This window comes from Desmodus rotundus, chromosome 10, assembly GCF_022682495.2.
Source record: "Desmodus rotundus isolate HL8 chromosome 10, HLdesRot8A.1, whole genome shotgun sequence".
Lineage (NCBI taxonomy): Eukaryota > Metazoa > Chordata > Mammalia > Chiroptera > Phyllostomidae > Desmodus > Desmodus rotundus.
The window spans coordinates 50,137,479-50,153,715 of record NC_071396.1 but is presented as its reverse complement, the minus strand read 5'-3'; the positions used below and the strand labels follow the sequence as shown (position 1 = coordinate 50,153,715).

Here is a 16,237-nt window from a genome sequence, read left to right as displayed (position 1 = left end):
TCTCACCAACTTAAAGTACTCTTCTCCCCTTCCAAGTCCTATCCACCCTTTAGATGAGACAGCACGCTTCCTGTAGCCACCCTCAACTCTAAGTTCAAGTCAGATACCCCTCTGGAGTGCCCCCACAGCACCTTACACTTTTCCCCAGAGCCATTTTCCAATCATACCTGTCTCTCTCCAGTTGGACATGAATGAAATGAGAAACGTATCAAAGTCATTGGACTTAATGTGTGATCTCTGCGGCAAATTACTGATCTCCTGATTTCATGTTATTAGTGAAAATATAAGGGTTTCAAATAATGCCATATACTGCTTTCTCTCTTCATTTTAATCTAGAATAAGGCTAGAGAGAGTAGCAGAGAATGGCAAAATCCAAAATTTTAATCCTGAAACATTTAGGGACTATTTAAAAGAAAGAAGGCATGATTAATTCAACAGGAAGGCCTAATTAGATACAATGTCTCCATCAGCCACCAGAAAATTAAACAAAATTTAAAAACTAAAACTATGGCATTCCACAAGACCCAAGTCAGAACGAGCACCTGAAGCAGCCCCCTCTCCCCACCACCAAAACGACGAGAGAAATGAGTGAAGCATCACCATGGGTACAAAACGGGAAAAGTGAGGCTGTCATCCAACGGAGTAAAGCCTGGGTGTGGAAGTGATATCTGCGGTGCTGCTGAAGGCTTCAGTGAAGAACAGGGAGCTATAATATTAAAGATACACTCAAGGAAAATGTCTGAACACCAAAGAACACTGGCATCACCTATTACAGAGTCGATCCATGTCTTCATGAGTACGACTAAAATAAAAGCTTTGCTGTTGACCGGGCAACATAGTATCACGCACTAAACATTCGGGGAATGACATGAGAAACAACTTGACCTGGCTGTTCTACCTGGCCCACAGATGGCTGATGGGCTCTGCGTAAGCTGAGTATGTGACAAGACTCACTGGGAGCCTTAGGCAAAGACTGAGAGCCTAATATTAGAATATAATGGTTATATATACCTGCATTTCCAAATTCCTTTCAAAGAGTACCCTTTCCTTCAATTGCAAAGAACAGAAGTTTCCAGCTTGCCTCATGTTACCTAGTTTATCCTAAATTTTTTTCAAAAAACTGGTAGGGAACACTAATGTAACAGACATATTACCCCACTTTCCTTTTCTTCCCCTCTCAGACAACAGAAGTCTAAAAATGCGCTTTACTGGTTTGCCTGGGAACGTTCGCAGATGACAGCCAGCCTTACACGCCACCTTTAGATTTTTCTCAGCTTGATGCTGCATTTACACCTGAAAATATGCCCAGGCATCTGTCTAAATGTCCCATCAGTTATAATAAGCTTAGGTATTTTCAGCTCTGGCCATAGACACATGCTAGAATATGGCTTTTGAGGTATTCCAACATGGCATAACTACACCATGTCCAGCTACATGGCTGCTACAGCACAGAACTGCAATTAACTGAATCACAGTGAATTTGTGGCACTTTTCCATCAAATCCTGGGAGATCAGAATGAGCATGTGAACTATTTCTGTCTCTTTCTGGGGGGGAAAAAAATGACAAAAATCCATGGTGGAGAAAAGTTAGAGAGCCAATACTAAGAAGTCCCTGGCACGAGCTGAAGCATGTAGCTGAGATGTTCCAATCTCTTTTGAGATACCAGGGGGGTTTTTTTCCTTTAAAAAAGAGAATAATCATCTATTTGTTAAATAGCTTTTGTGCACAGTAATTTGTTAAGTTCTCAGAAGCACAAACAGGTACAAAAAGCCAACAGGTACACAAAATAAATATATAAAGGTCAACTGAGTAAGAATTTAAATTTGAAGCTACTAACAACCCATTGGGGGATAAAAAAGCTCAACTGTGGGTATATTTCAGAAGCATTCTTAAATGCTCAGTTAACTGGTAAAACTGGACTAAAATTTGTGATAAACCAGGAAAGTCTTCTGGTTTCTATACTGATTTAAAAAAAAAATTCTAAAGGGCTCAGATCCTCTCTGCCCTACTTAAGATAATGGTTTAACAGGGAATCCTTGTTCTCTAAAGATTATACATCTTATGTTCACTGACTGGTGCAAGTATTTGTTTGTCTTAATATTTAAAAAGCTTCTCATCAGGTTAGCCATTCATTAAAATTAAGTATACAGAGCAAAACCATACACCTTTAAAAGACAAATGACTATCTGAAATAAATATGTAAGATATTTGGCAAAGTTCATTTATTTAATAAGGAAAAATATCTTTAAAATCTTTAAGAAAATGACCAATTCTAGGAGTGGGGTGTGGGAAGGGCAAATGAAATAGTCTACAGAAAAGCACAAACACTACACCTACATACAAAATGATGCTGAATCTTACTCATAATTAAATTAGAACAAACCAAAAAGCATTTTTCACCTATCAGATTCCCAGATATTTTAAAAGTTTGCTGGTTTCCAATAAGGTGTTTGGGGAGAAGAACTTGGGCGGGTGGCTAATGCATATTTACAGGCTACTATGGGAAGTATGAAATAGTTTAAAATTTTTTGCAAGGCAATAAATATGACAATGTCTATCAACTCTAAAGATACACATCCCTTAACCTGAAACTTTAAGGTCAGAAACTCGTATTAATACAAACTTGCCTAAGAATGCAAAGATATTAAAAAGATATTCATTTTATACTGTTTACAAAAGGCTAAAAACCTCAAAACAAACATGTCTGTAAGTTGCAGTATAGCCATATACAGGAAAAGCTATGCAGTACTTAGATACACACATCCACAAACGTACAGATGGGAAAAACTATGAAGCCACTGGAAAGAGAGACAAACCTCCTCAGCCTCCCCCCACACGGAACAAGCAGCAGGACAGAATCAACTCCCACAGGAGCTCACGCGTCAGCAAGCCACACTTCAGCAACATGGGTACACACATCTCAACTGCAACTATAATGTTACATACTGCAATAGCCTTTCATAGTAAGAAATGATCTTTCACTCTTTGGGCCAAATTTTTGTTATTGATTTTCTCTGCCCTGATGACATCACATATTTCACTATTTTTTGCTTGCCTTAGCTCATGTCACTGTCCCTCTACCCCAGAGCAAATTTAAGAAGGTTCTGAGGGAATGTGACATTTCCAAGCTTCAGCAACCAAAACTTGCTAGCATCTAGATAATATACATGCAAATTCATCCTTTTAAATTTAGCCCATTGAGTCAAAGAGTCCACTAAAATTGAAAGGGATTCTTTAAGAAAATATGAATGTGTATCTTCCTCTTAATTCTATCCTGTGCAAATGGCTTTGAATATAGCACATGGCCATCTATGTAGGCAGGAGGAAATACATCTAAATAGAAAGCTACTCGAAATGTGGAGAGGAAAAAGCAGGAAGGACAAATCCAAGCTTGGCTATATTTCAGAATAATGGAGTGGGAGAGGGGAGGGCGGTGGTGGGGGAGAAGCCTGCCTTGATATCAGGTATTGTGATCCCTCCTACTTTGTTCTTCTTTCTCAAAATTGCTGCGGCTATTCAGGGTCACTTATGGTTCCATATAAACTTTTTAAACATTTGTCCTATTCCTGTGAAATATGCCATTGGTATTTTAATAGTGATTGTGTTGAATCTATAAATTGTTATGGGTAGTATGGACATTTTGATGATGTTAATTCTTCCAATCCATGAACACGATACATGCTTCCACTTGTTTGTGTCTTCCTTAATTTCTTTCTTCAGTGTTGTGTAGTTTTCTAAGTAGAGGTCTTTTACCTCCTTGGTTAGGTTTGTTCCTAGGTACTTTATTTTTCTTGTTGCTATAGCAAACAGGATTTTTTTCCTGATTTCTGCTTCTGATATTTCATTGTTGGTGTACAAAAATACCTTTGATTTCTGAATACTGACTTTGTATCCTGCTATTTTACCAAGTTCATTTATTAGGTCGAGCAGTTTTTTGGTGGACTCTACAGGATTTTCTATGTACACTATCATGTCATCTGCAAACAATGATGATTTCTTTCCAATTTGCTTCTTCTTTCCAATTTGGATGCTTTTTATTTCTGTTTCTTGTCTGATTTCTGCGGCTAGGACTTCCAATACTATGTTGAATAGAAGTGGTGAAAGTGGACATCCTTGTCTTGTTCCTGATCTTGGTAGGAAAGCTTTTAATTTTTGCCCACTGAGTATGATGTTGGCTCTAGGTTTCTCACATATGGCCTTTATTATGTTGAGGTATGCTCCCTCTACTCCCACTTTGCTGAGAGTTTTTATCATAAATCGGTGCTGTACCTTACCAAATGCCTTTCCCCCATCTATTGATGTGATCATGTCATTTTTGTCTCTCCTTTTGTTTGTGTGATGTATTGTATTTCAAACTATATCACAAGGCCACGGTAATCAAAACAGTCTGGTACTGGCATAAGACACATGGATCAATGGAACACAACGGAGAGCCCAGAAATAAACCCAAGTCTCTATGGTCAATTAATATTCGACAAAGGGGGCAGAAGCATAAAATGGAGTAAAATTAGCCTCTTCAACAAATGGTGTCGGGAGATCTGGACAGCTACATGCAAAAAAATCAAACTCTACCACCAACTTACCATACACAAAAATAAACTTAAGATGGATAAAAGACTTAAATATTAGTCACAACACCATAAAAATCCTAGAGGAGAACACAGGCAGGAAAATCACAGATACTCCACGCAGCAATATTTTCCCTAATACACTCCCTAGAGCAAGGGACATAAAGGAAAGAATAAACAAATGAGACTTCATCAAAATAAAAAGCTTCTGCACAGCTAAAGAAAACATCAGCAAAAGGAAAAAGTAACGAAACATATGGGAAAATATATTTGCAAATGATACCTTGGACAAGGGTTTGATGTTCAATATATATAAAGAACTCACACGACTCCACTCCAGGAAGACAAACAATCCAATTAAAAAATGGGCAAAGGACCTGAACAGACACTTCTCTAAGAGGGACATACAGAGGGCCCAGAGACACATGAAAAGATGCTCAGCATCACTAGCCATCAGAGAGATGCAAATTAAAACCACAGTGAGATATCATTTCACACTGGTTAGAATGGCCATCATAACCGAACACTAAGTGCTGGAGAGGTTGTAGAGAAAGGGAACCCTACTACACTGTTGATGGGAATGCAGACTGCTGCAGCCACTGTGGAAAACAGTATGGATTTCCTCAGAAAACTAAAAATGGGACTGCCTTTTGACCCAGCAATTCCATTGCTGGGACTATACCCTAAGAATCCTGAAACAGCAATTCAAAAGAACCTATGCACCCCAATGTTCACAGTAGCACAATTTACAATAGCCAAGTGCTGGAAGCAACCTAAGTGCCCATTGGTAAATGAGTGGATCAAAAAACTATGGTACATTTACATGATGGAATACTATGCAGCAGAAAGAAAGAAGGAGCTCCTATCCTTTGTGACAGTTTGGATGGAACTGGAGAACATTATGCTAAGTGAAATAAGCCAAGTGGTGAAAGACAAATACCATAAGATCTCACCTATAAGTGGAACCTAATCAACAAAATAAACAAGCAAGCAAAATATAACCAAAGACATTGAAAATAAGATCAAACTGACAGTAATCAGAGGGGAGGTGGGAGGGGGTAGTGGGAGGAAAAGGGGGAAGGGTCGTCAACGAACATGTATAAAGGACACACAGACAAAACCAAAGGGGGGTAGGACTGAGGGTGGGATGCAGGGATGGGTGGTGGGGGAATGGAGACAAATGTACTTGAACAATAATAAAAGAATGAAATGCAAAGGAAAAAAATGACACTGGACAAGCCAAGAGTGATGATTCCCTGTGGGGACATCAAGCAGTGGCGCTCTGGGTATTTGTAACCCACACATTGGGAATTTATGAATTGTTCCCAATGCTCAATGCACACTTCCATAAGTCCTATACAATGTTTTAAAACCTTGCCTACTGTTAGGTCTTCATATATATTAAAATTGTGTGTTAAATCAAAAAAAAAAAAAAAAGATTTCTCCTTACAATTTACAATCTAGAAACAACTTGTAAGAATTTTGTTCTTTGTTTTAAAATAAAAGAGAGAGAAAAAAAAAAGCAGCAGCAGCAGCCTGCCTTGCAAAGAGGAAGACATAAACAAGATGAAACCAAAGGCAACAAGAGTAAGAAAAGGGCTTGGCAATGTAAGTTTCGATCAATCTGTGCATTAATCAAGACTTCAGGGTAGTTCTGTTTGGTTTGGTTTGTATCTATAGGGGGAGAAATCAAGGAGTTTCATGGTTTAAATGAACCTCTGCCCAAACTTCTATGGAAGATTTTCCCTGGCCTAACATCTGACTCAGGTGCACCACACTGAGATTTACTGACAAATTATCTAGCCATGGGCACAGAATACAAAGCTAGCACAACAGAATTAGGCTGTCACATGATCCTAGCCCTGCCACTCCCAAAGCAGGAAATGCTAGAAGCACGCACCTCTAAAACAGAATAGAAACCCCAAACTTTCTAAGTTGTAGCATCAAAAGAACACACACCATCACTAGTATAATCATCACTCCCCTTCCTACTGCTTTCTCAGTTATATTTACTAACAAAATAACAGAAGGACTGTTAAAAATCAAAATCAATCAAGGGCAGTGATGGAGACAATAATCCAATCAAAAATGGAAATTCTGGGACCCTGATGTGGGGAGTCATCTTTTCTTTCTTGTTTTTTTGAAGATTTTATTATTTATTGTTAGAGAGAAGGGAAGGGAGGGAGAGTAATATCAATGTGTGGTTGCCTCTTACACACCCCTAGTGGGGACCTGGCCTGAAACCCAGGCATGTGCCCTGACTGGGAATTGAACTGGTGACCTTTTGCAGGTTGGCAATCAGTCCACTGAGCCATACCAGCCAGGGTGAGTTCTTTTTAAAGGCTTTTAACAGAAAAGATTCCCAGCAACACAGATATACTGTACTTATTTACACAGTGGTCCCTTGTTACTGTAACAAGACTCAGGAGCCTAGAACTCTGAATGCTCTCAGAACCTCTGGCACTACCTGGGACTATCAACTTCCCTTTAGCTCACCTCCAATGTGACGGATTGGTGAAACCATTAATCCTGACATATTCTCTCTGTCTCTGTCAGATAGGTTCCATTTCCTTCAAAGATAACAAGCTAATATTTAGCATCACCTCAGTCATTTTTTTGTTTTTAAGTAATAAACCGAAAATTTAAAAGTAGTTACGTTTGCCTCTAAATGTATGCATGTTTGAAAGCACTGAACAACTCCAGGATTTACAATATTCTCCCATCATCTTTCCATTCTCCCCCCCCCCCAAAAAGGCTAGGAAAACCCACCTGCTCTACTTACAGGTCTTGGTACTATATAGGCACAATTAAGAGGCTGTCAACTAAGAACCCCAAAAGGTTCTTAGTAAGGCATGTACTCACATCCATAAAATCTAGGGCCTCCATCCTAAAAACTATGACTTTCTGACGAATGAGAGGGCATCTTTCAAGGAGTGATCAAGACTGGCAGCAACAAGTTTTATGTGACCATACTTCCCCAGAGCACCTCTGTACACCTCTGGTGCTGGGGGATGACAATTTTAAAACTTGGGCACAATTAACTAAATATATGGCCTTTTAGTACAAAGCAAAATCAAGCCCTGCCTCCACCACAAAAGAATAGGAAATTCCATGTAAACTTCTGTACCCGGACTTCTCCAAGTGGGGAAATAATTCTTCCTAATCAGCAAGACACATTAAAAGCAAACTTTCAGGTAGAGGAATGCAGGTAACTACAGCATCTAAGCTCTGCTACTTGACTCATAATCTGCATAAGCCCACTTACAGAGGGAAGAGATGGTGGGGTTAGATATTATTGCTCCTTTGATTTGGATAGTACTCTCCAGAAGTAGTTCGGCCACTTTAAGTCAAAGGCATATATATGCTGTTCTAAAACAAAACCCAAGAAAAAGTTTTATTCAGAAAGAACGTGGGTTTCTGTTCAGTCCTCTTAACTAAAGAAAGATAAAGACCAAAATATGATACAGAATTCCATCAACAGGAACTGTGGGCTCCACCAATTTTAAGACAAACACCATCAAAAGGTTCCACTGCCTGGACCTTTTGGACCCAAAAAGAGGCCAAGTGAGCAAGACGGCTGGTGACCTAAAAGGAACTGTGAATTCTGGGTACTGTGATAGTGCATTACTGCCCTCTATTCCAGATGCAATGAAAATAATTGCAACTTGATTGCAGTGGTGCTTCTCTCAGTAATTTTTCTTGCCCACAAATCTGGTATAATGGTACTGGGAAAAAATATTTTAAGCATTTCCTATTTGTTAGTATATAAGAGGTAGGCCAAGTGACCTAGAGAGCAGAAAGGAACTAAGAGTTCAAAAAGGAGATGCTTTTCCTTCTGCTTTTCACATACAACTCATTCCTAATTGTGGTTGCTCTAATCCAATCGACTCTAATGCTTTTCTCCGCATGTAACTAAAGTGGTTACTTCAGGGAAGAATTAATCCAGATCCTCCTGCCTGGCAAAGGTTTTGGGGGATTTTTTTTCCTTCTCATCAGAGGGTGGCTGACTTCAATGAGGGCATTTACAGTATCCCAAGGGCTTCTTTCCCTTAAAAAAAAAAAAAAAGAAAAGAAAGAAAGAAAAATGAAACCTTTATCAGATTCCCCCCTTGGAAGTTTTGGAAGCAAGTTCCTGCAGAGCAGTAATTCTGAAATCTAGGGTCAAAGACCCTCTAAGAATCTGATTAAACCTTATTCACAGAATAATGTACAAGCACCAAAATTCTACAAGCCAGTCTGTGGACCCATGTTAAGAGCTTCTAGACTACAGAGAGACAAGACTATGGAAAGGCTCAAGGTCAGTAGCAGGAGCAGCATCCTTGAAGTCTAAAACAGGACCTCTCCCTCACTTTCTTAACCGGAAAAGAAAAACGATGGGAGTACTAAGGCAGGCTCATTCCTGAGAACAGGCAACTTTGGTTTGGGGACTTCTCTTTGGCCTGGGGAATCTGTCTTAGAACTGTGCTATATAGGCTAAGACCCTGCCTGTCAAATCTTCGTTTCCCCTCTGCCTTCCGAGATGTCAGACCCGCCCTACGGGTCTAGCAGCCCTCACAGTATCCTGCTGTCTTCTCTCTTCCGTTTTACTTCCCAGGCATCTTCCCCAATAAAACTCATACTTCTAATCCCATCTTGGAGTCTGCTTCTAGAAAGACTCAAACTATATATATACCTGCAGTTGCTGCCATTTTCACAGCACTTTTACACAGCGCCCTGAGAAAGAGACCTTGAATTCTTCAGTCCTCACTCCAGTACCATACTCCAACACAGAATCTATACCCCTTAAGACAATGACTTCTTAGACTTGCCCAGTAGGATTAAGGCCCTGGAAGCCAATAGGCCAATGATGTTTCACATATATCATATATAATGGGTAGTTTTAAGATTTCTATCTTCAGGTGTGATATAGATCCTTCATAACAGATAAGGGGCAATGTAAGAAAAACTGGCATAGAAGGCAATATTAATAAGATGTATACGAGGTCTTACCTTTGTCAAGCCTAAAAATGTGCTCCTGACTCATGCTAGAAATGTCTTTCACGCTTACAGGACACTCAACATGGAGCTGTACAGCCCTGGCCAGGTGCCTCACTTGACTGGAGCGTCATCCCATATGCAAAAAGGTTGCAGTTCCGATCCCTGGTCCAGGTGCGTGTGTAAGAGGCAACCAATCAATGTCTCCTCTCACATGGATGTCCCTCTCTCTTTCTCTCTCCCTTCCTCTCTCTCTAAAATCAATGAACATATATATCCTCAGGTGAGGGCTGAAAAGAAAAATTAAACGCAGAGCTGCACATTCATAACCAAGCTCTGACAAGTGATGAAACTGCTCAATAGGGAGAAGACAGAGTTAAGTCAAGCAAAAACAGCGAAGGCAAAATCATATTCCAAAGTTTAAGAGACCTTTTGTATTCACTAGACAAAGTAAGAGACTCAGAGTCAGTTCTTAAGTGTGCCAATAAGAGCTACTAAGTGTGCAAATAAATGGTCTATTATTTGAGTGCCACAACACCTAACTCCAGAATGATCTGAGGCTTTCATCCGAAGAAGGAGGTGAGATTCTGAGGTAAATACAAGGGATCATGTCAGAATCCGGCCATGCTGTTATCACTTGTCCTAAACCATTTCTCGTCCACTGTTAAAGCTTAGGGAATGCAGTATTAGATGACCTACGTTTTTTTCTCCTACCTTTTTCTCCTGTGATAAAATATTATTATAAAATAGGACAGAGAGGAAGAAATCTTTTAAATTAGAGCTCCTCTGAAATTCTCAAAGAGAAAAATAAACAAATGCTTTGCAAGCTTTTCCCCCCTTTATTCTTGGTCTGTGATGTTAATCTCTTAGCGACAAAGAAGCCAAATCCACTTATCTGGTTTACCAACACACTGAATGCAAATCGCAGTCATACTTCCATTTTAACAAAGCATGACAACAAGGTGATTGAGTAGCTTCCCAAACTACCAGAGCAGAGGGCACTAACTTGCATCAGCTGGCATTAGATCAGCACTTCATAAATTGTGCAGGATCCTGATCATTTAGATGGTCTTTCTACGCAGAATCGGCAGTCTAGCACTGGCTCTCACAGGCATTAAAAATCATCACTCTGCTCACCCAACTCACTGCTCAGACTGGTCTTCTTGAATGCAGCCTTTATTAAAACCTCACTGCTGCTTCCTACACTGAAGGAATACCATGTTTTTAAGCCAGGATTTCTTTCTTGTTTTATTGTAACCGGGGTCTTACAATGACCCGATACTGTTACAAAGCACAGTGCTTTATAACAGTAAAGCTTCTGGAAAACCCAAACAAAAGACACGTCACCGGGTGACGTCAGCCTATATACAGTTCTGTGTGGTCGCAGCACATAAGCAAATCCATTCTTGTGCCATTTCTCGGAAAAGCTTTTCAGTAAATGCACTCATGCTGCTCCAGGAGCTCTTCTCTGCAACAAGCCTCCCATCTGCCATCAACAAGTTAAGACCGAGGGAACTAACAGCTGCGGGAAGGAAAGACTGATGCTTTGATTAACCAGCCGAGCAGTTAGAGGAAGACAAAACTAATAACTTACATTCAAATGTAATCTAAGGGACCAGAGTGGTCACAGAAAATGAAACCAATGCTTTTGAAAGGAATATCCTAAGGAAAAAAACAACTCACCCTGGTGGATTCAGTTTTACTCAGAAAGCCTGGAACACAGAAAACAGGAAACTGGTCAAAGGCTCCTGCATGTTAGAGCCTTTTACAGACTCACTGCGTTGAGTCTAACAACCGCGACTGAATGCAGCCTCCAATGTGCTCAGAAGAATGGGTAAGTCCATGCATTTTACGTGTCTTCTACAGTCAGCAAGGAAGCATGCTTTTTAAAATAAACCACTGAATTCACTTGTTATGAGGGGAATCACTGTCATATTTTTGTATCTTGAACGTTTAGTTAAAAGCATATATTGCTGATGACAGGGTATGCTTTATCTTCTTAATGGTTTAAGTTTTGTTCCAGTCATACTAACAAGGTTATTAGCTTTTCTGCAGTAAATGAAAAATGAGTTATATGCAGTGAAATCTTTCACCATAATGTTATGGGGTTGTGTTTTTTTTTTTTGACTCATATGTTCTGCTGAAAAATATCCTATCTTCTTGTTTTCCTTAAATTATATTCTGCAGGCTTACATTTCAAGTGGCCGTTAGGGGCCCCTATGCTGGCAGCAATATATGCAATGAGTATGGTTTTAAAAATGCTGCCTGCCCTGGGAATGGCGTGTCCACCCAAATGCCGCTGTGAGAAGCTGCTCTTCTACTGCGACTCTCAGGGCTTCCACTCAGTGCCAAACGCCACAGAAAAGGGCTCCCTGGGCCTGTCCCTGAGGCACAATCACATCACAGAGCTTGAAAGAGATCAATTTGCCAGCTACAGTCAACTTACCTGGCTCCACTTAGACCACAATCAAATTTCCACAGTAAAAGAAGATGCTTTTCAAGGACTATATAAACTTAAGGAATTAATCTTAAGTTCCAACAAAATATTTTACTTGCCAAACACAACTTTTACTCAACTGATTAACCTGCAAAATTTGGACCTGTCTTTTAATCAGCTGTCATCTCTGCACCCAGAGCTCTTCTATGGCCTTCGGAAGCTGCAGACCTTGCATTTACGGTCCAACTCTCTGCGGACTATCCCAGTACGCCTATTCTGGGACTGTCGTAGTCTGGAGTTTCTAGATTTGAGCACAAACCGTTTGCGAAGTTTGGCTCGTAATGGATTTGCAGGATTAATCAAACTGAGAGAGCTTCACCTAGAGCACAACCAGCTGACGAAGATTAATTTTGCTCATTTCCTACGGCTAAGCAGTCTGCACACGCTCTTCTTACAATGGAACAAAATCAGCAACTTGACATGTGGGATGGAATGGACCTGGGGCACTTTAGAAAAGCTAGACCTGACTGGAAATGAAATCAAGGCCATCGACCTGACTGTGTTTGAAACAATGCCTAATCTTAAAATACTCCTAATGGATAACAACAAGTTAAACAGCCTTGATTCCAAGATCTTAAATTCCCTGAGATCCCTCACAACTGTTGGCCTCTCTGGCAATCTGTGGGAATGCAGCCCTAGAATATGTGCTTTGGCCTCCTGGCTGGGCAGTTTCCAAGGTCGGTGGGAGCAGTCCATCTTATGCCACAGTCCTGACCACACCCAAGGAGAGGATATACTAGACGCAGTTCATGGATTTCAGCTCTGCTGGAATTTATCAACCACTGTCACAGCCATGGCTACAACTTACAGAGATCCAACCACTGAATATACAAAAAGAATAAGCTCATCAAGTTACCATGTGGGAGACAAAGAAATCACAACTACTGCAGGCATATCAGTTACTACTGAGGAACACTTTCCTGAACCAGACAATGCCATTTTCACTCAGAGAGTAATTACAGGAACAATGGCTTTACTGTTTTCTTTCTTTTTTATTATTTTTATAGTGTTCATCTCCAGGAAGTGCTGCCCTCCCACTTTAAGAAGAATTAGGCAGTGCTCAATGATTCAGAACCACAGGCAGCTCCGATCCCAAACACGACTCCATATGTCAAACATGTCAGACCAAGGACCGTATAATGAATATGAACCCACCCACGAAGGACCCTTCATCATCATTAATGGTTATGGACAGTGCAAGTGTCAGCAGCTGCCATATAAAGAATGTGAAGTATAATATCTACCCATCATCAAAATTATATCAGATAAGTAACCTATTTTACATAGTAGGGGCTAAATAAATATCTAATTTTTAACAATGGTGACATTAAGCCTAATTTTCAAAACCAAGTGGAGACTTAAGTTTTTGAAGTATTGAAGTGTTTTTAATTTTTTTAATGAAATCATATTTTAAGTGTGAAATGAAGCAATGCTCACATTAATTTGCACTCTTGCTGGAAAGTCTAAAAATGCTTACTTCAAAATAAGACATTTCATGTATGTGGTTGTGTACTATTGAGTGTAAACATTTACACTAAGGTCTCCATATGCTATTTTTTCCTACTGAGAATGGTTCGGAAAGAAGCTACTGAGCAGAAAAAGGTGCGGATCAGTACTTGTCTGGTCACTGCTTTCCATCCCAAGTACCACCACTGGCTTGCTGCTTAAAAGGAGACTTAGCAAAGCTCTCTTGTATGATAATTTGGTATTTACTCAAATCTACAATTTACTGCCAGTGTGGGAAGTATAATTTCATGTATGCTGAAGTCTGGTAAATATTAAATACTCTTCTTCCAGAGTTTTGCCTGGGTTAATAGGTATTATCAAAGTCCACATCATAAAATCAAATCCTTTATGTAATTCTAATAAGCTCAGTGACTCTTTAATATATTTAAACAATGAATCCAAGTGATTGTGAAAAGGTCTCATTACAATGAAATCAATACTAAATAATTATACTGATTTTGCACCATACATCTCTAGTTTGACATGAATAACATGTTGATTTTTGTGGCACTTAGAAAATTGTTTTAAACTAGTATTACATTACCATTTCACTAATTAGTTTACTAAATCCTGTATTTACATTTATAGGTGAGAAGGATTTAGAAATTAGTTTGGAGAGAAAAGAGAGCAACTGAGTCAACTCAGCCCTATGACTTGCTCCCTCTAGTTTGAAAGCACACACAAAATGCTCTCGCTCTCGCTCTCCATCCCCCTCCCGCTGTCATGATTGAAGCTGCCTTGAGAAAGGGTTTAAACCTCTTTCTCTTGCCTTTTCCTGATCCTCAAACCTCAGAGCCAAGTCAAAATTAATTGGCTATCAACAGGCATGACACTGGTTCTTATTAGAATACGTTATAAAGGAACCATTAAAAAACCACTTTCTAAATATTATATAGTAAAACCTGACCTTTTGATAAAGATACATATTCACGCTGTAAGAGCAGTTCCTTCTAAGTGAAGGGAACAACATATCACCGAGGTAAACCTTTCCGTGGTAGAACAATCTATCTACATGTTTATGCAGCCACACAGTGGCAACTCAAAGGTGGCACGGAAGTTAGGGGATGAAAGGGAAAGGCAGCATTCTGAAATCTGACTCACAGAAACAGGTGAGCTGAAGTTAAGCAGCAGCCAAAGAGTGAGGCAAAGGGGTAGCTGTACACTATCTACAGGGCAAGGCCCTAGGACCTGCAGCTGAAAAGGGAGGAAGAGGTTCTCTACTGTTAATATAAACATTCCATAATTAACAAATGATAATGATGCCACACTTTTCATGTAGCAAAGAGCCACATTTATTAATTTCTTCAACTATGATTTCCATGGAGAAACTATAACTTATTTTGAATTCAGATGCAAGTTACCAATTCACATAGAATTTTTCCATAAATAAAGTTCCATGTATGTTGCAGCAAAAAAAGACATTAGACTACTGGCTTGATTTTAAAAGAATGAGCATTTTTTACAAATGACACTTACTGTATGTGAAAAAGAAAAAACACGACCATAACAGAAAAAGGTTATCTTTTCCTTAATATGACATCCTTCATTCAAGGCATATTTTCTTCATTGGACTGAATTGAAAACATGTTAAGACTACTAAGTTTAACCCATGAGGTTTAACTGTAATTTTTTTAATACTAAGAGAGGGGTGTCTGTCTACATTTCAAAGAAAGCATGTCTCAATAAAAAGCAGACAAGATCACATATTATTGTAAAAATGTACACTCTACATTTTTTAAGGTGGGTAAATTAGTTTGGCAAAGTCTCAGCCCAGTTGAGTTCAGCTGATCTTGAGCAGTGAGCATTTCATCTCTGTTAAACCCTGGGCCTGCCTGGGAAGGGACAAAAGCTGATTTTACGGCATACAGCACAGCACACTGCTTCCCCACAGAAGGGCTGGATCTGAAATCCCCATTACAAATGAGAGTTCCACAAGGTAAAATTTACCAACTCATTTGTCAGGAAAGCCACGGCCATTTGTCAGAGCAAAGCTTTGTCACAATACAGCTGTGTTCTGAACACACAAGATTCCACTCGCCCTGAAGGATAGCAAAGGAGTATTTTCTATCATTTCAACAACAATCAAATTTGACTGAAACTATGAGGACAAGGGTGAGAAGTACTGACTGGGAATCCCCACATTAGTACTAAAGATTACAGTTAGTAAAATGGACCACCAATCAGCAAAATCCCTAATGAATATAGAAAAGTAAATTGGAAACTCAAGCCATTTAGTAATTCAGGGGGAACAGGAGAGCCAAGGCCAACACAGCATACTTTCAAGTTAAAAAAATAACTGACTTTTCCCCCTGCATTTTCTTGGTAATGTTCTCTGGAAAAAAGTGAGTAACGATGCCAAATGGCATGTTCCTTTTTCATTAAAGCGCAAACTTCCCTTTGAGATTGCCTACAGAGGACAGGGTTCCATTTACTTTGGGTCTTTGTGTGTTTCGGTCTCAGCACAGGTGTGAGGATGAGACTGCTGGTCACATGTGCTCTCCCTACCAACTGGCCGGGGTGAGAGAGCATTGCAGCCACGCTGCAGACCCTGCTAAGGCAAGGTTAGGGCTTTTGTTTTTCAGTTTAGTTTTATCCTCCTCAGCCTCCTCTCCCATCACACCCAGTCCCTGTGCCCCACCTAAGGTTAGAGGAAAATGACCACTTACCAAGAACCAGAAAAATAATTAAATC

The 16,237-nt window shown here is 39.7% G+C and overlaps 2 protein-coding genes across 2 annotated transcripts in view; one reads left to right on the top strand and one right to left on the bottom strand.

The window, feature by feature from the left end:
• Nucleotides 1–16,237, bottom strand: part of CTNNA1 (catenin alpha 1) — a 167,475-nt gene that overhangs the window by 47,601 nt on the left and 103,637 nt on the right. The window lies entirely within an intron of this gene.
• On the top strand, nucleotides 9,773–16,068 carry LRRTM2 (leucine rich repeat transmembrane neuronal 2). Its single transcript, XM_024575205.3, has 2 exons — nucleotides 9,773–11,377; nucleotides 11,731–16,068. The coding sequence occupies exons 1-2, from the start codon at nucleotides 11,374–11,376 to the stop codon at nucleotides 13,275–13,277; spliced, it is 1,551 nt and encodes a 516-aa protein (XP_024430973.2). The 5' UTR covers nucleotides 9,773–11,373; the 3' UTR covers nucleotides 13,278–16,068.